This window comes from Mobula birostris, chromosome 7 (assembly GCF_030028105.1).
Source record: "Mobula birostris isolate sMobBir1 chromosome 7, sMobBir1.hap1, whole genome shotgun sequence".
Classification (NCBI taxonomy): Eukaryota; Metazoa; Chordata; class Chondrichthyes; order Myliobatiformes; family Myliobatidae; genus Mobula; species Mobula birostris.
The window spans coordinates 172,591,590-172,614,450 of record NC_092376.1 but is presented as its reverse complement, the minus strand read 5'-3'; the positions used below and the strand labels follow the sequence as shown (position 1 = coordinate 172,614,450).

At 44.3% G+C, this 22,861-nt stretch overlaps 1 protein-coding gene across 1 annotated transcript in view; it reads left to right on the top strand.

The window, feature by feature from the left end:
• hmmr (hyaluronan-mediated motility receptor (RHAMM)) overlaps positions 1–22,861 on the top strand; it is a 99,834-nt gene that overhangs the window by 56,308 nt on the left and 20,665 nt on the right. The window contains exons 14-19 of the mRNA XM_072264543.1: positions 778–914; positions 2,460–2,674; positions 7,242–7,358; positions 9,901–10,059; positions 12,318–12,455; positions 21,829–21,931. Of these exons, the coding sequence (XP_072120644.1) occupies positions 778–914; positions 2,460–2,674; positions 7,242–7,358; positions 9,901–10,059; positions 12,318–12,455; positions 21,829–21,931 (869 nt within the window). The remainder of the gene's footprint in view (positions 1–777; positions 915–2,459; positions 2,675–7,241; positions 7,359–9,900; positions 10,060–12,317; positions 12,456–21,828; positions 21,932–22,861) is intronic.

Here is a 22,861-nt window from a genome sequence, read left to right as displayed (position 1 = left end):
TGACAGTGCAAACTCAACAGTGGGTCTCTGGCTAATGACAAGTTAGTAATTTCATCAACTCTCATCCATTAAAATGGAATTCCATTCTCATTGTACTTGGAGAATAGACACTTATTAATAGTGATGTGTATCTACTGCTAAATGGATTTCAAACAAAAGAAAATCTGCGGATGCTGGAAATTGAAGCACCACACACAAAGTGCTGGAGGAACTCAACATGCCAGGCAGCATCTATGGAAGAAAAGTGCATTCGAAATTTCAGGCTGAGATCCTTCATCAGCATGAAGGGTCAGCAGTCCCACCGAAAAGCTTTCGGCTCGAATCGTCGACTGTACGCTTTTCCATTGATGCTGTCTGGCCTGCTGAGTTCCTCTAGTGTTTTGTGTTTGTGTTACTGAATGAATCTGGCTGGCATGTCAGGAGCTGTCCAGTGTCAATTCCTAATGTTTGCATGCACCTGAATTCTTTAGAATGCCAATTTACTAATCTTGCCACTGTTCAAATTGAGGTGGGCGTGCTGTCCCACTGTCCTGGTGGAGGTGAATGCAATCGGTCTGCACTGGTATTTAGTAGGGAATGCTCAGAGACCGGTTTGAACCATGAGCTAATTAAGCCGTTCTTTAACTGGAGCAGACTTTGAGATTCTTTGGTTATCATTGCTACTGGTCTGTCAAACAGTAGGTAGAGCTGTCAAATTAATGTTAGCACGTTTTTCATAAAGGACTTAACCATAACCACATGATGTCTTTGTTGGAATTAACGTTTCTCCCTCTGCAGAAAAAGTGGAGGCAGAATGCCGTGAACTGGAGCAACGTTTCACTGGAGAGCTGGCTCTACTGACGGAAAAGCTGCATACCACAGAACACGACCTACAGCAGAAAGAAGAGCAGCTCTGTTCCATTAAACAAGAAAAGGTTTTTAAAAAAAAAAAACATCATAACTCTGGAAGATTATACATCTGCTTCTGAAATCTACTTGTATACTTTTGTTCATTCTGCTAGCATGTAGCTGCTTGGCTGCCTTACACCTGAGTGTTTGTGTCTGTGTGTGTGTGTGTGTGTTGCTTTGTGCCAGGTGGAGGGTTCACTGGGTAAATGAGGTTTGCTCATTCAGTGGCAGCAGCTCTGGTTCTATTGGCACTGAACAAAACCCTGACTAACTCTCTCTCTGGCCTTCAACCCCCTTTGGTATCGAATTACAGAGATTCTCTATCCTTGGATATCTGGAATTGGGTGTAGTAAAGGCACTGGTGCTGGATCCAAGGCGAGCTGGCAGCTGGTGAGGTGACAGAGCAGAGGGCAGTGGAGGATGGGTGCCCTCCTGATCAGATGTCTGTGACTTGTGGTGTACTGCAGGGAGTTGTACTGAAACCTGATCAGATGTCTGTGACTTGTGGTGTACTGCAGGAAGTTGTACTGAGACCTGATCAGATGTCTGTGACTTGTGGTGTACTGCAGGAAGTTGTACTGAGACCTTTGCTGGTTGTCATCTTATATGTGGATTTCAATGTAGGAGAAATGCTGAGCAAGTTTGCAGATGGCACAAAACTTGTGGGTACTGCAAAGGAACCTTTGCAAAAGTGGAGGGGGTAGATCAGATGAAACGTTGGACAGAGGGGTGTTCTTGATCAGTCAGGGTATCAAATGTTATGGGGAGAAGGTAGGAGGATGGGGTTCGTAAACACAAAATACTCTGCAGATGCTGGGGTCAAAGCAATGCACACAACACGCAGGAGGATCTCAGCAGGTCGGGCAGCATCCATGGAAATGATCAGTCAACGTTTTGGGCCAAGTCCTGACGATGAAACGTTGACTGTGCGTTTCCGTGGATGCTGCCCGACCTGCTGAGGAGGATGGGGTTGAGAGGAAAAATACATCAGCCATGGTGGAATGGCAGAACAGACTCGAAGGGCCGCATGGCCTAACTCTGCTCCTGTCTTATGGTCATATGGCCCTGATGAGAGCGAAGTGACACTCTTTGGGAAGTAAAATAGGTGTTAGACAATACAGTAAATGGTCGGGCACTGAGGAATGGTGATGAGCAGAGACACCTTGGGGGTTCTAGTCCATGGGTCTCTGAAAGTCACAACACATCTGAGGAGAGTGGTGAAGAGACTCATGGCAAACTTCTCTTACAACCTTTCCTCTCAACTATACGCTGTCAGCTTGTCCTCCTCCTCTCTTCCCCCAACCTTCTTATTTTGGCTTTTTCCTTTCCCTCTCCAATCCTGATGAAGGGTCTCGGCCCAAAGCATCAACTGTTTCTTCCCTTTCCAGATGCTGCCTCACCTGTTTTGTGTTATGTGGATGGCTGCACTCTGTCATGGAAAGAGCAGCTACAATCCTGGGGTAAAACCTCTGGTTCCGGATTTTCTGTTGTGCTTTTCTCACAATAGGGTCATCCTGCTGTGATGGGTTTGCACTTCTTCATTGACTTGGCCCTTGTCCTGTGTTTTGCAGGAACTGTCAGATTCGGAGTTCGAGCAGCTGTGTGCCGTTCATGAGGACCTGAGCCAGGAGAAGCTCGAGCTTGAGGAGGAGCTGCAAGGGGCACTGTCTGAGCTGGAGCTCTTACAGGTGAAGGAGGTGCAGGTCGAGGACATGTTTAAACAGTTGCAACAGGAGAGCGAGCTGAGAGCAGGACAGCTCGATAAACTGCAGGGAGAACTGGACAGGTCAGTACCTGATCTGTGCTGAGATGAAACACCACATTCACTGGAGGAGCAGTGTGGGGAAGAGGGCCTGATGGTTTATTTTGGTTTGGTGAATTAATCAAATAAATAAGGATTCTGCAGTATCTCAGCTGTGAAATTTGCCATTCAGGTGTCAGTGTCTCAGAGCAGCCCTTGACCTCAATGCCATCCATTCACAAGATCGTTTCAACAGCATAGCTCAGATGGCAGTCATTTGCAGCTTTTGGTTGAAACGCATGCAGATTAGAACATGGAACATGACAGCATAGCATGATATTATGCTGACCTTTTATAAACCACCTCTCTAACCTAATACCTCACTCTCATGTAGCCCGCTATTTTCCTTCTATCACTATGCCTATTTGAATGTCTCTAATGCGTCTACCTCTACCATCAAAACCACTTTTTGTTTTAAACAGATAGTGGTCGGTGGGTGTTTTATGCAACTACAAGTCTCCATGTTTTTAAAAAAAAGAAAATTACCTCTAACATGCCCCCCCCCCAAACTTACTTCCAATCACCTTAAACTTATTCCCCCTCGTACTAGTCATTTCTGCTCTGTGGAAAAAAAAAAAGTCTCGATATCCATTTTATCTGTGCCTCTCATCTTGTCGGGTTCGGGGATGGTTCAGGAGACGCCTGACTGCATCCCTTTCTAACTATTATTCTGTTCTAATTGGGAGAGCGAGGCCAGAGCCCAGGCCATGTGTACCCTGGAAACAGCTGGGGAAATGGAATGAGAGCTTGCTGGCTGCTCTGCATGCGAAGAGTTTAAGAAGGAAGATATGGACAACAGTAATCTCTGTATTATACAAGCCCCTTGTGTCAGAGGAATGTGCACTTGGATGGTTGATGGGGAAGGAGGGCTTTAGATCTCTGCAGCAAGAGACGCTGTAGGAAAAAGGGCTGCTGACTGGTTACACCCAACCACGGCTGAGGCCCGTGTCCTTGAGGAAGTTCACTAATGTAGCCAGGCCTGGAGACCATTGGCTGCTGTACGTGTTAAGCTTGTTTGGTGGGCTGATCAGAGTAAGCAGGTAGCATTGATTCAGCTGCTATGGTTTTACAGAGTGGTGGGTGCCTAGAATTCACAGCCTGGGGTGGTGGTGGAGGCAGATTCATGTAAGATAGACACATGTCTGTGAGGAAAATAGAAGGATATGGACTTTATGTAGGCAGCAAAGAATCAAAATCAGGTTTAATATCAGCAGCATATTGTTAGTGGCAGCAGTACAATGCAATACGTGAAAGTTTAGAAAAGTCAATTACAGTAAATGGTGGTGGCATCCGTTAGTCTCGTGAGACCATGGATCTGCACCTGGAAAGCCTTGCTTCAGTCTGTGTTAGAGCAGCGTCTGTTGTGGCTGTAGAGGCCCACACGGGAGTGACAATCTTGGCTGCAGCGACTGCACTTGAAGGCACTGTCCTCCAGTGTTGTCTTGGTGTTGTTTTTCCGATGGGTGGGCTTTTCTTCAGCAGCAAGCCTCAACTTCTCTTCTCTTTTTAGACCTCTGTGTAGTTCCAGCCTCCAGTGAGAGCGATCGCTTGTGATGTCCTCCCACCTCTCGACGTTCATGTTCAGTGACTTCATGTCTCTCTTGCAGACATCTTTGAAACGAAGATGGGGCCGCCCTTGTGCTCTCTTGCCGGAGGCCAGTTCCCCGTACAGCAGGTCTTTCAGGATCCTCCGTCTGACATGCGGTGTACGTGGCCCAGCCAGCGGAGACAGCGTTGTTGGAGCAGGGTGAAGAGGCTGGGTATCTGGGCGCGGGCCAGGACCTCATTGTTGGTGACTTGGTCAGTCCACGTGATGTTCAGGATGCGTCTCAGGCTGCGAAGGCGGAAGGCGTTGAGACGCCGCTCTTGTCTGTAGTAGAGGCTCCAGGTCTCACTGCCGTAAAGCAGTGTTGTGAGGATGCAGGCCTCTCCAGAGAAAACAGCATCTCGGGCAGCGCACTAGACGCCGCAGAATGCCTGCCTGTCATGGAGGAACTTGATGCATTGCCAACTGCCGAAGAGCTGAGTAAAGCCATCGACAGCCTGCCCACTGGGAAGGCACCAGGATTGGATGACATTCCACCAGAGGCCATCAAATGCGCAAAGGGCATCCTGCTAAACCACCTGCACGAACTACTGTGCCAGTGCTGGACAGAGGGAGCAGTGCTGCAAGACATGAGAGACTGCAAAGTTGACACCCTATATAAGAACAAAGGGGACAGAAGCAACTGTAACAACTACAGGGGAATCTCCTTGCTGAGCATCGTTGGGAAGGTCTTCGCCCGCGTGGTCCTGAACAGACTGCAGAAAATAGCCAAAAGAGTATATCCCGAGTCTCAGTGCGGTTTAAGGTCAGAACGCTCCACAATCGACATGATCTTCTCCCTTCGACAGCTGCAAGAGAAATTACAGTAAATATATATTAAATAGTTAAATTAAAAATAGTGCAAAAATAGAAATAGTTTGTACAGGTTTCCTCCGCTATCCGAAGGTAGGGCGTTCCTATGAAACGGTTCATAAGCCAGAATGTTGTAAAGTGAATAAGCAATTAACGTTTATTAATATGGGAAAAACTTCTGAGCGTTCCCAGACCCAAAAAATAACCTACAAAATCATGCCCAATAACACATAAAACCTGAAATAATAGTAACATATAGTAAATGCAGGAATGATATAGATACATAGTCTATATAAAGTAGAAATATTTTTCTGCTGCACTGTCTAGCGCAGCGAGAAAATCTCAGAAGCGCTCTCGGCAGAAACACTCTCTCCAGTAACCTTTAAGCTATGAAGCTGCCAAATCATACCAAATAACACATAAAAATACACAGCCTATATAAAGTAGAAATAATGTATGTACAGTGTAGTTTCACTTACCGGATACGGGAAGACTCCAATAAATTGCAGTTTCGTCACAGTTAAACACTAGCTTATACAAATAACCACCTGACGCAATCGGCAATCGCCTCTGATCTGGGCCGACATTTACGTGCCGGGTGGCACTAATTAATTAGCTTGTTTATTTCGGCTTTTTTCTTAAAGATGTGCTGAGTGCGTTCTGACTACCGCCGCACCACTGCATTCTTCGCAGATTGGTATCAGTCCGCGGCCCAGAGGCTGGGCACCACTGCTTAAACTAGGAAGCTGCCCTTGCCTCAGAAACCAATCAAACCACCCATGACTACCTTTAAATTTCACTTTCATCACCATCATCCAGTGCTTTCTGTTTCAGCTTATTAAAAAGACTGACGGAACACCACGCTTTGTACACCCATCAATTCACTCAAGCAATAAACTTTCCATTTTATCCATTATTGGATGCCGACTAAGAGAAACCACTTTGCTACGAGCAGAACCAACAGTAACATCAGCAGCTTTCAAAATTCTTTCTCTCTGCATATAGATAGTGCGAATGGTGGACCCAGGCAAGTTCAACGCGCGGACAATGTCCTTTCTTCATTCACCACGATTGAAACGCTTAATTATGTCTGGTTTTATGCTAAGTGTAACACCCTTATGAGCTCTTTTAGGCTTTTCCGATACCTTAGAACTCATCTTGCTAATGGATGCACAAAATAAATCGAGGTAAAGCACATGTTTAAGCAACGCCGACTAGAATGCAGTTCCAGGAGAGGAGCTTGGCTGTTGGGGCGCGCGTGTCTCACCGCCTTTTTTTCACACACTGCCTTTTATTGTAACAATGAAAACACCTGTTAGCGAAAACAGGTAACTAATGTAGGTCTTTTGTAACAGTGAACGTTCGGAAAACGGGGGCCACCTGTATTTTTTTTTAAAAAAAGAGGTAGTGTTAATGGGTTCAATATCCTTTTAGGAATCGGATGGCAGAGGGGAAGAAGCTGTTCCTGAATCATTGAGTGAGTGCCTTCAGACTCCTGTATCTTCCTGATGGTAACAGTGAAAAGAGGACATGTCCTGGGTCATGGGGGTCCCTTAATAATGGACGCTGCCTTTCTGAGGCATCACTCCTTGAAGGTGTCTTGGATACTATAGAAGCTAGTTCCCAAGATGGAGATGACTAATTCTACAACCCTCTGCAGCTTCTTTCGGTCCTGTGCAGTAGACCCTCCATACCAGACAGTGATGCAGCCTGTCAGAATGCTCTCCATGGTACATATGGGAGAAGGCAGGAGATTGGGGCTAAGAAGAAAATTGGATCAGCCATGATGAAATGGTGGAACAGACTCGATGGGTAAAGTGGCCTGATTCTGCTCCCATGTCTTATGGTCTTATCTGTAGAAGTTTTTGAGTGTTCTGGGTGATAAACCAAATCTCCTCAAACTCCTTATGAAATATAGCCAAATAGTTCAGTTGACTATTTGATTGGTGCAGCACAACGTTATGGGCTGAAGGGCCTTTTCCTGTGCTGTACTGTTCTATGTCAATGCAGGTCATTGGTATTCCCCTCCATAGATGCTGCCTGACCTGTTGAGTTCCTCGAATATTTTGAGTGTGTATTTCTGCAGAAACCCTTGTGTTTCTTAATGTTGCATTTAGAGTTGTGTACAGTTACTTTCTCCTTCCTTTTAAATAGGAGAAATGCAGAACTGGAAACCATCAATCACCTGCACACTCAAACAGTGGAGGGGCTCCGTGAAGAGAACAGCAAATCGCTCAGAAAGCTAGGAGATGTTGAAGCACAACTTGAAAGGTATATAAAGACCAGTGGCTCCTTGTATGTATTTGACCTCATGGTATCTGAAGGAATCCAGTGTAACAACACACTATGTGGTTCTAGTGGTTCAGTTTAGCACACCAAAGAAAATCCCAAGGACTTTTACAGATATATTAATAGTAAAAGGATTGCAAGGAACATCCTCTTAAAGATTAGAGTGGTCTTCTATGCATGGAAGTGAAAGAGATGAGGAGATTTAAATGGATTTTTTTACATCTGTATTTACTCAGGAGGTGGATACAGAGTCTATGGAAATAAGGCAAAGCAACATCGACTTCATGGACTCTATACAGGTTACAGAGGAGGAGGTGTTAACTGATTTGAGGCAAATTAGTGTAGATTAATCCCCAGGGCCCGACAATGTGTTCCTTAGACCCCATGTGATGCTAGTCCAGAGATATTTAAATCATTCATAGCCATGGATGAAGTGCTGGAGGATTGGAGGATAGCTAACGTTGTTCCATTGTCTAAGAAAGGCTCTAACAATAAGCAAGGAAATAATAGACCGGAGAGTCTGAAGTCAGTAGTGGGTAAATTATTGGAAGGTATTCTGAGGCACAGGATATATAAGTATTTGGATAGACAAGGTCTGTTTGGGCTTAGTCAACATGGCTCTGCAAGGAAAAAGATGTCTAACCAATCTTATTTTTCAAGTACATACATTATGCTGGAGGAACTCAGCAGATTGGACCTAAACATCTACTGCTTATTCATTTCCATAGATGCTGCCAGATCTGAGTTTCTCCAGCATTTTGTGTGTGTGTGTGTGTGTGTTGCTCTAGATTTCTTGCATCTGCAGAATCTCTTGTTTATTTTTTGAGGAAGATGTTGGGTGTTGTCAAAGACCTTGCTAAAGTCCATGTAGACAAAGTCTTGCATGAAAAGTTGGTCCGGGAAGTTCACTCACTTGGCATTAAGAATGAAGTTGTCAACTGGATTACTGAATCTATGTTACTATGTTGGTTTCATGGGAGAAAGCAGACAGTGGTTATAGATGGTTGGTGCAGGGTTCGGTGCTGGGACTGTTGCTTCAACTGGATGATAATGCAATAAACTGGATCAGCAAATTTGCAGATGACACCAAGATTGGGGGGGTGTAGTGGACAGCGAGGAAAACTGTCAAAGCTGCAGTGGGATCTGGAGCAGCTGGAAAAATAGACTGAAAAATGGCTGATGGAGACAAGTGTGATGAGCTGCACTTTGGGAGGACAAACCAGGTTGAATTTGCAAGGTGAAGGTAGGGCACTGAGGAGTGTGGTAGAACAGAGGGATCTGGGAATACAGATCTATAATTCTTTGAAAGTGGCGTCATAGGTAGATAGGATCATAAAGATAGGGTCATAAGGTCTTCATAAATCAATGTGTTGAGTACTGGAGTTGGGATATCATGTTGAATTTATTTAAGACGGTGAGGCCTTAGAGAATTGTGTGCAGTTCTGGTTACCTATCTACAGGAAAGATATCAATAATATTGAAAGAGTGCAGGGAAAATCTACAAGGATGTTGCTGAGACTTCAGGAGCTGAGTTATAGGGAAAGATTGAATAAGTTGGGACTTTATTCCTAGATTAGGATAAGCTTCAGTGGAAGAGCTGGATGCAGGTTTGATTTCAACATTGAAGTGAAATTTGGATAGGTACATGGATGGGAGGGTTAGGGAGGATCATAGTCCAGGTACAGTTCAATGGGATTAATATTTCAGCATGAACTAGATGGGCCAAAGGGGCTGTTTCTATGCCATAGTGCTTTGTGTCTATGATGGTGGAACTTGAAGACCTGAGTTATAGGGAAAGATTGAATAGGTTGGCACTTTATTCACTGGGGTGTAGGAGAATGTACAGAGATCTTATACTGTGGAGGTATACAATATTGTGAGTACAGGTAGGGTAAATACATGCACGCTTTTTCTCGAGGTTGGGTGAGACTAGAACTAGAAGTCATAAGTTAAACATGAAAGATGAAATATTTAAGGAGATCCTGGCAGGTGGGGGGAGGGTAGCTTCTTCACTCTCAAGGTAGTGAGAATGTGGAACGAGCTGCCAGCAGAAGTGGTGGATACAGATTTAATTGTAACATTTAAGAGAAGTTTGAATCGGTACATGAATGGGAGGGGTATGAAGGAATGCAGTCCAGATGGAAATCTAGGTTGGCATGGACCAGATGGGCTGAAGGGTCTGTCTGCACTGTCATGCTCTGACTTGAAATGTCATGTTTAAAAACTGGCCAGACACCATTTCTGGAGAAGTGAATGTGTTTCAGGTTGGTATGATGTTTAATGTACTTCAAAGTTGTATACACAGCTAGTGTCTGGTTGTTTGAGTGTTTGCTGCTTGCATTATGCCCAACATCAGTCGTATCATTTAAAACACTTTTGTCCCAACGTTGCAGTTCTCTTTTCTGTGAAGTTTCTAATTACTGTGAATGTACTTTGTACCCCTGATTTGCCTAGTGTTGAAAGCATCTGTTTGTGACCTGGTCTTCCCTCTGTAAATGCTAATCAATGTCTGACACTGATTCAGCTACAGAGTCTCTGTAAGTGTGGAGCTGAAATCTCTGCAGGAGAGCAATATCTTATTGTCCAATGAGCTGGCGAAGTTGCGTGATCGAACCAAGGACCAGCAGCAGCAGCTGGCAGAGTGTCAGCTGTCGAATGACAAAGCTAAAGAAGAGTTCGCTAGGTACGTGGATAACTGTTGCCCAGGTGGTGATTCAACTCTAAATGAGTTCAACTACACTGAACTATTTTAGCTCCAGTCCAAAAACAGCAAAAAGCTTCGACAAATCCCAGCGTGCAGATAATAATTCGAGCCATAGATACCACCGAACAAGTTTAACCTTGCATGCTTCTAAGTTTAAAGTAATTTTATTATCAAAGTACATACAGTGGCATGCAAAAGTTTGGGCACCTTTGTTCAAAATTTCTGTTACTGTGAATAGTTAAGTGAGTAGAAGATGAACTGATCTCCAAAAGTCATAAAGTTTAAAGTTGAAACATTCTTTTCAACATTTTAGGCAAGATTAGTGTGTTATTTTTGTTTTGTACAATTTTAGAGTGGGGGATAAAAAGGAAAGGAGCACCATGCAAAAGTTTGGGCACCCCAAGAGATTTGAGCTCTTTTACCAAGGTCTCAGACCTTAATTAGCTTGTTAGGGCTATGGCTTGTTCACAGTCATCACTAGAAAAGACCAGGTGATGCAAATTTCAAAGCTTTATAAATACCCTGACTCCTCAAACCTTGTCCCAACAATCAGCAGCCATGGGCTCCTCTAAGCAGCTGCAGAGCACTCTGAAAATTAAAATAAATGATGCTCACAAAGCAGGAGAATGCTATAAGAAGATAGCAAAACGTTTTCAGGTAGCCGTTTCCTCAGTTAATAACGTCATTAAGAAATGGCAGTTAACAGGAATGGTAGACGTCAAGTTGGGGTCTGGAAGACCAAGAAAACTTCCTGAGAGAACTGCTCGTAGGATTGCTAGAAAGGCAAATCAAAACCCCTGTTTGACTGGATAAGACCTTCAGGAAGATTTAGCAGACTCTGGAGTGGTGGTGCACTGTTCTACTGTGCAGCAACACCTGCATAAATATGACCTTCATGGAAGAGTCATCAGAAGAAAACCTTCCCTGCGTCCTCACCACAAAATTCAGCGTCAGAAGTTTGCAAAGGAACATCAAAACAAGCCTGATGCATTTTGGAAACAAGTCCTGTGGACTGATGAAGTTAAAATAGAACCTTTTGGCTGCAATAAGCAAAGGTATATTTGGAGAAAAAAGGGTGCAGAATTTGATGAAAAGAACACCTCTCCAACTGTTCAGCACGGGGGTGGATTGATCATGCTTTGGGCTTGTGTTGCAGCCAGTGGCACGGGGAACATTTCACTGGTAGAGGGAAGAATGAATTCAATTAAATACCAGCAAATTCTGGAAGCAAACATCACACCATCTGTAAAAGAGCTGAAGATGAAAAGAGGATGGCTTCTACAACAGGATAATGATCCTAAACACACCTCAATCCACAATGGACTACCTCAAGAAGTGTAAGCTGAAGGTTTTGCCATGGCCCTCACAGTCCCCCAATTTAAACATATTTGAAAATCTGTGGATAGACCTCAAAAGAGCAGTGTATGCAAGACGGCCCAAGAATCTCACAGAACTGGAAGCCTTCTGCAAGGAAGAATGGAGGAAAATCCCCCAAACAAGAATTGAAAGACTCTTAGCTGGCTACAGAAAGCATTTTCAAGCTGTGATACTTGCCAAAGGGGGCGTTACTAAGTACTGATCATGCAGGGTGCCCAAACTTTTGCTTTGGGCCCTTTTCCTTTTTTGTTATTTTGAAACTGTAAAAGATGGAAATAAAAAAGTAATCTTGCTTAAGATATTAAAGAAATGTGTCATCTTTAACTTTATGCCTTTTGGAAATCAGGTCATCTTCTACTCGCTTAGCTATTCACAGTAACAGAAATTTTGACCGGGGTGCCCAAACTTTTGCATGCCACTGTATGTCACCATATACTGCACAGATAGTCATTTTCTTGCCAGTATTCACAGTTGAACAAATAAATATAATAGAACCAATGTAAAACAACACACAAAGACTGACAAAAGGCAAACTGTGCAAGTACAAAAAAGAATAACAATAATTAAATAATACTGAGATATTGAGAACATGAGCTGTCGCGTGTGTGGGCGAGGGTTGCGGGGTACGGATCGCGTGAAGAAAGATGTGATTAGATCAGAAAGATGTCATGTCAACACAGATATTGTGGGTGCAAGGGTCTGTTCCTGTGTTGTGCTCTTCTGTTTTAATGGGAAGCACATGGCCCAAGAAGCCGCTCACATGCAAAAATGCAGAGAAAGTCTAGTGATGCCACTTGAAGTTTTTCTCTGATGCCACATGGAACATTAACAGATTTCTGTCCCTCCTCCCTTCTTTAAAGGATGCTTTTGGAAGCACAGATGAAGTTAGCTCAGAAGGAACCAGAACTTAGAAAACTGGAAGAAAGTTATACCCTGAAAGTAAAGGAGCTGCAAAGAGAGCTGGATCAGGCTCTGGCACTCCAAGTGGAGAAACAGAGGTATGAATAAGTAACTCATGATTGGTGGTGTTGTGTCTCTAAGCCATGAAAGGAATTGCTTCATCTCTGGTTAGGTATCTGACTCCAGTACGAATGGTTAACTTGAACAGACAATATCAACCCATCTATCCTGCTCCACCATTCCATTATGGCTAATTTACTATGTCTCTCAGCCCCATTCTTCTCCCTTCTCTCCATAACCTATGATGTCATTGTCATTGAGCACTACAACAGGCTGTCTGGCCTGTATAGTCTGTTGAACCATTAACCACTAGTCCCATTGACCTGCACCCAGACCATGCCTCTCCATACCCCTCCCATCCACGTACCAACCAAATTTTTCTTCAATGTTGAAATGGAAACCACATCCACTACCTGCACTGAAAACTCGTTCCACACTCTCACACCCTCTGAGAGTTCCCTCATGTTCCCCTTAAACAGTTCACATTTCACACTTAACTCATCATCTCAAGTTGTAGTTTTACCCAACCCAATCTTAATGTGGGGAAAAGCGCTCCCTGTACCCCTCATAATTTTGTATACCTCTATAAAATCTCCCCTAAATCTACATTCAAGGGAATGAAATCCTAACTGATTCAACCTTTCCCGATAACTCTGGTTCTCAAGTCCTGGCAACATAATTATAAATTTTCTCTGCACCCTTTGAATCTTATTTACAACTTTCTTGCAGGTAGGTGATCAAAACTGCACACGATACTCCAAATTAGGCCTCATCTACGTCCTATACAACTTCAACATAACATCCCAACTCCTGCACTCAATACTTTGATTTATGAAGGCCAATGTGCCAAATGCTTTCTTGACAATCCTATCTATCTGTGATGTCACTTTTGAGGAATTCTGGACCTGTGTTCCCAGATCTTTCTGTTCTACTGCGCTCATCAATCGTGCTGCTCGCCGTGTAAGATCTACCCTGGCTGGCTCTCCCAAAGTACAACACCTCACTGTTGTCTGCATTAACTTCCATCTGCCTTTTTTGTTTTGGATCAATTTTTCCAACTGGTCTAGATCCCACCATAAGCTTTGATAATCTTCCCTGCTGTGCAATAAACCCCCAATCTTGGTGTGGTTCTGGACACCTTACTACAGGAAGGATGAGAGAGTGCAGAGGAGATTTATAAGGATGTTGCCTGGATTGGAGAGTGTGTCTTATGAGAATAGACTGAGTGAACTTGGCCTTTTCTCCCTTGGAACGGCAGAGGATGGGAGGTGACCTGATAGAGGTGTATAAGATGATGAGAGGCATTGATTATGTGGATAGTCAGAGGCTTTTTTCCCAGGACTGAATGGCTAACACGCGGGGGCATAGTTTTAAGATGTTTGGAAGTAGGTACAGAGGGGATGACAGAGGTAAGCTTTTCACACGAGAGTGATGGGTGCATGGTGTCACGTGACTGGCAACAATGAATATAGAAACTACTCAGGTTTTATAAAAACAAACAAACATTTATTAAACTCTGCTCAAAAATATAGCAAAATATATTTAAATGACTGACTTAACCAGAAGGTAACTGCTATACGATAACTCTGCAACAGTTCTTAAAAGGGTAAATGCAACAACAGTTCTTAAAGTGGTAAATTCGAACACCATTCTTAGAATGGTAAATTCAAAAGTCCAAGAGATTTATACACTCTATTAGGAGAGACTTTCCTGAAGTAAAGAATTCCTCGAAGACGTGTCGTTACTGCTGATCCCAGCCGGAACCTGCCTTGTCTGCAGAATTCACAATGACAGAAATAAAACTGTTTAAAGGAACTGACCTTTTCCTCTGGAGAATAGACACTGCACTATCCTTCCTACTTTAGCAGGGGATATCTCAGTTGCAGGTCACTTTTACTTGAATGAAGATTCAATAAAGGTCGATCCTCTCCAAAACCACCAAACAATATCAGCTTTACTCGACTCGGCGAATTCCTGTACTTTGGTATGGTCTTCACTCTCCAATACAACTTACAATAGAAAGCAGAACTCCACTTTAAAACAAAACTGCGTCATAAGCCGAATACGCAGCAATATGGAGTAACCAACACAAAACTAAACTGAAAACTAACTGCGTCACATCGGGAGTCTCTTTTATATACCTGTTGAGAACAGGTCATCATGTGACTTCACTGGCGGGAAAATTACATCATGTGACCTCCGCAAGACCATTACATCATCCTCCTATGACAGTCACAATATATCCATGAAGTATGTAACAGTGGAATGCACTGCTGGTGATGGTAGTGGAGGCAGATACAATAGGGTCTTTTAAGATCCTCTTTGGTATATGGAGATTAGAAAAATAGAGGTCTATTCGGCAAGCAAATTCTTGGCAGTTTCTAGAGCAGGTTACATGGTCAGCACAACATTGTGAGCCAAAGCACTTGCTGTTGTCCAACGCTGTATCAAGTTGTAGCTTGACCAACTGATTGTTGATAAATACAGTGACATACTTTCCCCTGGTGGCAAAGTCAACTTTGAACATGACCATTAAATTTCTTGTGGACTTAGGTGGCTTTTGAAACTTCTTGTGTTTCACTGCCCTAGAAAGCCGCCTTTGTGACCATGGCGATGGCATTTGCTGCAAATGTGTTTTATTTATCAGCAGTTTCTTGTGTAATGCCATGCACCACAGTTCCAACAAGCTATGTTTGGAGACTTGGAAACTGTATTGACATGGTTCTGTTGGACCAGGTGGAATTATGTTTCAGGTTGATCAAGTGCTGATGTTCTTGAGTGATAGCTTGTGGAGTGAAACCAGGGTCTGGCCAGGAACCTTTTGCAAATGTCTTCATTGCCAGGTGCCTGAACTCCGTAAACTTTTGAACTGTGAGCAATCATGTTACCCAGCTTGAAATATTCACATTTGCGATTGACAACACTGGCATACAGTATGTGTTGAAGTCATTTGCATTATGTTTAATGAGTTTTAGGCAATGGTAGTGAACACTGAAGAGAAATGATTGTTTTCCAAAAACGCTTGTCAGCTGTTGGACAGTTTAGTCAAATGTTAGGGCACATACGGAGGTTGGTAATGGCCCCAACAACTGACTCACATGAGTTCTGTTTAGTGTTTGACACCAACATTGTTGGAGTCACTGATAACCAAGCTGGTCAAAGTTTTGATTAACTTCAGCTATGCTGCTTCAAATTGAGCTTGTAGAATTTTGTTCAAGTCTTTATTGCCATATCAATATAATGCAGCACCTCATTGCCAAGTTGTTGTTTTGCTCAACAATAACTACTGGTGGGACCTGAAGCCAGGGGATAGGTCAAAGCCAGAACTTGAAACACTCCAGTCAGTAAAACCATGTAAGTACAAAATCTCAAACTCAAACGCCAATAGTATATCCCAAAACATGACTATTTAAGACCATATGACGGTAAGATATAGGAACAGAATTAAGCCATGTGGCCAATCGAGTCTCCTCTGCCATTTCATCATGGCTGATTCAATTTTCCTCTCGGCTTCAATCTCCTGCCTTCTCCTCATGTCCCTTCATGCCTTTCCAAACAAGGATCTATCAACCTCTGCCTTATATATACATAAAAACTTGGCCTCCACAGCCACCTGTGGCAAAGAATTCCACAGATTCACCATTCTCTGGCTAAAGAGATTCCTCCTCATCTCCATTCTAAGGCTGTGTCTCTGGCCTTGGCTCTCCCACCATAGGAAGCATCCTCTCCACATCCACTCTATCGAGGCCTTTCACTATTCGATAGATTTCAATGAGGTCACCCCTCATGCTTCTGAATTCCAGCGAATACAGGTCCAGAGCCATTAAGCACTCTTCATGTGACAAGCCATTCAATCCTGAATGATTTTCGTTAAACTTCTCCAGTTTCATCACATTCTTTCTAAGATAAGAGGCCCAAATCTGCCTACAATACTCTAGGAAAGGCCTCATCCATGCTTTTTATAAAGTCTCAACATTGCATTCTTGCTATTATATTCTAGTCCTCTTGAAATTAATGCTATTTATTATAAATTACCATGATTGCACATGGCACATTTACATGGAGATGTAACAAAGATTTTTACTCGTGTATGTGAAAGATGTAAGAAATAAAATCAATTCAATTCAATATTGCATTTACCCTCCTCACCACAGACTTAACCTGCAAATTAACCTTTCAAGAAACCTGCATAAGGACTCGCAGGTCTCTTTGCGCCTCAGATCTTTGTATTTTCTCTTCATTTAGAACCCTTTCATTTCTTCTATCAAAGTGCACAACTTCCCGACACTGTATTCCATCTGCCATTTCTTTGCCCATTCTCCGAATCTGTCTGTCCCTTTTGTAGCATGTCTACAACCTCAAAACTACTTGCCCCTCCACCCATCTTCATATCATTTGCATACTTTGCAACAAATCTGTTCATTCCATCATCCAAATCATCGACATATATCAAAAAGAATTGGTCCCAAAACAGACCCCTGTGGAACACACTAGTCACCAGCAGCCAACCAGAAAAAGCTCTCTTTATTTCCACTTCTTGCCTCCTGCCAATCAGCCACTGCTTTATCCATGCTAGAATCCTTCCTGTAATACCCTGGGCTCTAGCTTGTTAAGCAGCCTCATGTATGGCAACTTGTCAAAGGCCTTCTAAAAATCCAAATACACAACATAGACCAATTCTCCTTTGTCTATCCTGTTTGTTATTTCTTCAAAGAATTCCAACAGATTTGGCAGGCAAGATTTTCCCTTGAGGAAACCGTGCTGACCACTACCTTTTTTAATCATGTGCCTCCAAAGCCCCTGAGACCTCATCCTTAATAATTGACTCCAACATCTTCCCAACCACTGAGGTCAGACTATTTGGCCTATAGTTTCCTTTCTTCTGCCTCTCCACTGTCTTGAAGAGTGGGGTGACATTTGCAATTTTCTAGACTTCTGGAATCATTCCAGAATCTAGTGATTCTTGAAAGGTCATTACTAAAGTCTCCTTGATCTTTTCAGACACCTCTTTCAGAACCCTTGAGTGTACACCATCTTGTACATTAAACTGTATAATCTTCCTCGTTCTGGCCACACTAGCACGTGGCACGGGTAGTAATCCTGAGATCACAACCCTGGAGGTCCCACCCTTTAACTTAGCACCTAACTCCCTGAACTCCCTGTGCTGAACCTCGTCACTCGTCCTACCCCTGCCATTGGTACTTACATGGATGACAACTTTTGGCTGTTCACCCTTTGCCTTGAGGATGCTGAGGACTCTGTCTGAAATATCCCGGCCCTGGTAGCTGGGAGGCAACATACCACCTGGGATTCTTGTTCTCAGCCACAGAATCTACTTTCTCTTCCTCTAATGAACAAGTCCCCTATCACCACAGCGTACCTCTTCTTGTTCCCCTTCCCTTCTGAGTCACAGTGCCAGAGATCTGCCCGTTGTGACTTTCTTCTGTTAGGTCATTCCTCCCCCCACCCCCCAACAGTATCCAAAGTGATACCTGTTGTTGAGAGGGATGGCCACAGGGGTACTCTGCACTGGCTCCTTAACCCCTTTCCCCTTCCTGACTGTCACCCAGATTCCTGTGTCCTGCACCTTGGACGTAACTACCTCTCTATATGTTCTATCTCTTTCCCTTTCAGCTTCCCAAATGATCCGGAGTTCATCCAGCTCCAACTCCACTTCCTTAACCCGGAATGTTAGAAGCTGCAGCTGAATGCACTTCTCACAGTTGTAGTGGTCAGGGACACATCCCACATCCAGCAAGAGGAGCATTCCACTATCCTGCCTGTCATCCCCACTGTCCAAGCTGAGCAGATATAAAGAAGAGAACACAAAACTTCAACTTTTCTTTCATTTACTTTCACTGATTGAAGCCTCGAGAGCTAAATCCTTAAGAACACTACTCTGACGATATCCATTCAGATGATGGTTGTTATGCTTCCCACTGTCTTTAATTTGCTCTTGCTAATCAATCCCAAATGCTGACTGGCCACTGGTTAAAGCTCTTTTTCGCTGTACTGGCCCACTGCTGCCTTTTATCCCGGGGCAATGGACCTGATTGAAGTCCCCTCCTCTCAAAGCTTTCGATGTCTTATCCAAAGATCTCCTCTGCACACTTTCTATCATTTCTACATCCTTTCTGTAGTGAGTTGACCAGAACTGAGCACAGTACTCCAAGTGGGGTCTGACCAGGGTCCTATATAGCTGCAACATTACCTCTTGGCTCCTAAACTCAATCCCACAGTTTATGCTCTGTATACCTTCCTAACCACAGATTCAACTTGCTTAGCAGCTTTGAGTGTCCTATGAACTTGGACCCCAACATCCTTCTCATTCCACACTGCCAAGAGTCTTACCATTAATACTATATTCTTCCATCATATTTGACCTACCAAAGTGAACCACCTCACACTTATCTGGGTTGAACGCCATCTGCCACTTCTCAGCCCAGTTTTGCAACCTATCGATGTCCAGCTCTAACCTCTGGCAGCCCTCCACACTATCCACAACACCCCCAACCTTTGTGTCATCAGCAAATTTACTAACCCATCCCTCAACTTCCTCATTCAGGTCATTTATAAAAATCATGAAGAGAAGAGGTCCCAGAACAGATCCCTGAGGTACACCACTGGTCACCAACCTCCATGCAGAATATGACCTATCTGTGACCCCCCTTTGCCTTCTGTGGGCAAAGAGTCTGAATCCCTGCCCCCTGTTCCAATCCCTCGGCCACGCATTTATCCTCCAGCTCATTCTATGCCTATACTCTCAGTCACGTGGCACAGGCAGTAATTCTGAGATTACTACCTTTGAGGTGCTGCTTCTCAACTTCGTTCCTAAATCCCTGTAGTCTTCTTCCCTTTTCATACCTATGTCGTTGGTACCAATATTTACCACAACCTCTGGCTGTTCCCCTTCCCACTTCAGGATATCGTGGACGCGATCAGAAACATCCCGGACCCTGGCACCTGGGAGGAAAACTACCATCTGTGCTTCTTTCCTGCGTCCACAGAATCGCCTGTCTGACCCCCTAACTACATAACTATCACTGCTGCCATCCTCTTCCTTTCCCTACCTTCCGAGCCACAGAGCCAGACTGTGCCAGAGTCACAGCCTCTGTTGCTTCCCCCAGGTAGGTTGTCGTTTCCCCCCCCACCCCTCCGAACAGTACTCATACAGGAGAACTTATTGTTGAGGAGGACAGCCACAGGGGTGCTCTCTAGTACCTGCTCCTTGCCCTTCCCTCTCCTGACTGTTACCCACTTAATCTGTCTCCCCAGGCCCCGGTGTGACTGCCTGCCTATAGCTCCTCTCTGTCACCTCCTCACTCTCCCTGACCAGACGAAGGTCATCGAGCTGCATCTCCAGTTCTCTAATGTGGTCCCGAAGGAGCTGCAGCTCGACGCACCTGGCGCAGATGTGGCCGTCTGGGAGGCTGGGATTCTCCTGGACTTCCCACTTCTGACACCCAGTACAGAACCTCACACACATACTTCCTGTTTCTATTCTTCACATGTAACTGCCCTTGCCTTGACCCTTTGTCGCCTAAGCCCTGTTGAGCCAAAGCCCTCCTACTCTGTCTCCTTCTACTCTGACGCCCGTTCTTCTGACACTTGCTCTATAAAGCTGTCTTCTTAAACTCTTCTCGCTGACGTCCATGCAATCAAGAACCCATCAACTTGCACTTTTGATATACCCAATGACTTGACCTCCACATCTGTCTGTGACGATTAATTTCACAGATTCACCACTTGCGAACTAAAGAAATTTCTCCAAAGGGACGTCTTTTTATTCTATGGCTGCATCCTCTGGTCCTATACTCTTCCACTATAGGAGACATCCTCTCCACATCTACTCTATCTAGGTTCTTTCAATATTTGATGGGTTTCAATATGATCGCTCCCATTTTTCTAAATTCCAGTGAGTACAGGCTCAAAGCCATCAAACGCTTCTCATAGGTTAATCCTTTCGATTATGAATGGTTAACTTTGGCAGTCAAAGTTGGATCAGCCTACTGCAGATGGACTGGGCTGCTGCACTTAATCATTCTGGAGGATGAAGATGTTTAGGAGGTTCAGTGGAGATTGAGAAGATGAACAGGACAACTGTTTAGAGCAGACATCAAATTGGCTCTGCTGGAAGACTCATAATTCTGTTCACAGATGTGGGAATTAAAACTGACCCTGGAATGTGTTGAATGTTAATGATACTTGGTGATTTGCCAAGTTCGTGACAAGACTTACAGAGTCACCTCGCTAATGAATGCTTTGGTTAAGCTGGCTGACGTGGTAGTGCAGCGTTTAGTGCAATGCTGTTCAACTTGGGCGTTGGAGCTCAAAGTTCAACCTCAACATCCTGTTTCTGGAGTTTGTATGTCCTCCTCGTGCAGTGTGTGGGCTTTCTCCAGACGCTCCGATTTCCTCGCATGGTCCAAAGGTGTACTGGTTAATGGTCATTGTAAATTGTCCAGTGGTTAGGATAGGGCTAAATTGGGAATTGCTGGGCAGCGCGGCTCGAACGGCCACAGGGGCTTGCTCTGTGCTGTAACTCTAAATAATAAAACTTTTTTTTATCTGTGCTATTGATTGTGGTAGTCACTGATAGTGTAGTCTGCTACCTGCTAGTTAAAAACTGAGTCAGTGACCATTGAAAGTGCTCATTACCCATAATTGCAGCTTTGAATTTGCTGCTTCTTCGGACATGAAAGGAAGAAATGTGATGTACATCAGTGCTGAGAAACCTCCCACCAGTTCGCCTGTCTCACCCCAGCACTTCTCTCCTCGGCCTGTTAACCCCCTGCAGACTTGCCTGTTACCCACCTACGGCAGTAGTCGAACGCACACCCTCTGCGAAGTGTGAGGAATCCAAAGCCAGCGTGGCCACAGGGAGAACATGCAAACACTGCATAGACAGCGGCTGAGTTCAGGATTGAACCTGTGGTGCTGGAGCCTTGAACATTGCACTGACCATTACATCACCCACTGTTCCTCCAAAGTATGCTGATCTTCTGTGTTGGTCAGCTGTGTCTGGCGGTCATCCAGGAGGAGGACAACTGATCTCAAACCTCCGCTCCTTTTGGCTATCCCGACTCATGGGGAAGGCCTTGTGAGTAATCCCAAGGAGCAATCCAGAGCTGGAGTCCCTGAGGCTGTTGAATTCAATGCTGAATGGCAACTTCTGCAACACCGCTCGTGCCAAATTCTATTGGTATCTGCTGTTCCTTTGGGTTCATCAGCTGCTTGGAGAGGGGGAACTGGCTGCATGGGCAACAGCTTGCTCTCCATATCGTACATCCCTGGGTTGCGTATGACAGCTAAGGCACAATATCCGTTGTTGACCCCGACCAGTAGAGGGGCTGTCACTTTGTGTAGTCAGCAACACTGCCTTTGTTTTCTGAAAAGTGTTTATTGTTGCAGGGGTGATGCTATGGACGAACGTGTGCTTACAGAACTCACAGATGAAGTGCAGAAGTGGCAAGTTCTTTATGAGGAATTACACAACAAGGTCAAACCTTTCCAGGTACGTGATTTATCAGCACTAACCATTGCAAACCACTTGTGACTAAAGTTCCTGACATACCAGGCTAACCTGAGCACTTGATTGAAAGGTGACGCTATTGGGATTTTTCAACTGATGAAGCTGATTTGAGGGTAGGGCAGTGGATATTGTCTCCCATTGAAACATTGAAATATTTGGCGAGCGATAACACACTTAGAATATTGTGTTCAGTTGCGGTCACCTCATTTTTGGAGGGATGTGGAAGCTTTAGAGAGGGTGCAGAGGAGATTTACTAGGATGCTACCTGGATTCGAGAGCATGAAGCTAGGGCAGCACGGTGATGTGGTGGTTAGCACAATGCTTCACAGTACCAGTGACCCAGGTTCAATTCTCACCGCTGCCTGTAAGGAGTTTGTACTTTCTCCCCATGACTTCCGGTTTCCTTCAACGGTCCGAAGATGTACTGGTTGGGAGGTTAATTGGTCATTGTAAATTGTATCATGATTAGGCTGGAGTTAAATCAGGACTGCTGGGTGGTATAACTTGAAGAGTGGGAAGAGCATGTTCCATGCTGTATCTCAATCAATAGATGGGTTGAGTGAGCTCGGGCTTTCCTCTTTGGAGTGAGGGAGGATGAGAGCTGACTTGACAGAGGTGTACAAGATGATAAGAAGCATAGATCGAGTGGACAGCCAGAGACTTTTTCCCAGGGCAGAAATGGCTAATACAAAGGGGTATAATTTTAAGGTAGATGGAGGAAGGCATGGGGATGTCAGAAATGAGAAGAGCGGTGGGTGTGTGAAATGCCCTGCCAGGAGTGGTGGTAGAGGCAGATACATTTAAGAGACGCATGATAGAAAAATGGAGGGTACATGGGAAGGAAGGGTTTGATTGATCTTGGAGCAAGTTAAAAGGTTGGCCAATATCGTCACAAGTTTGAGTCGCTGCATT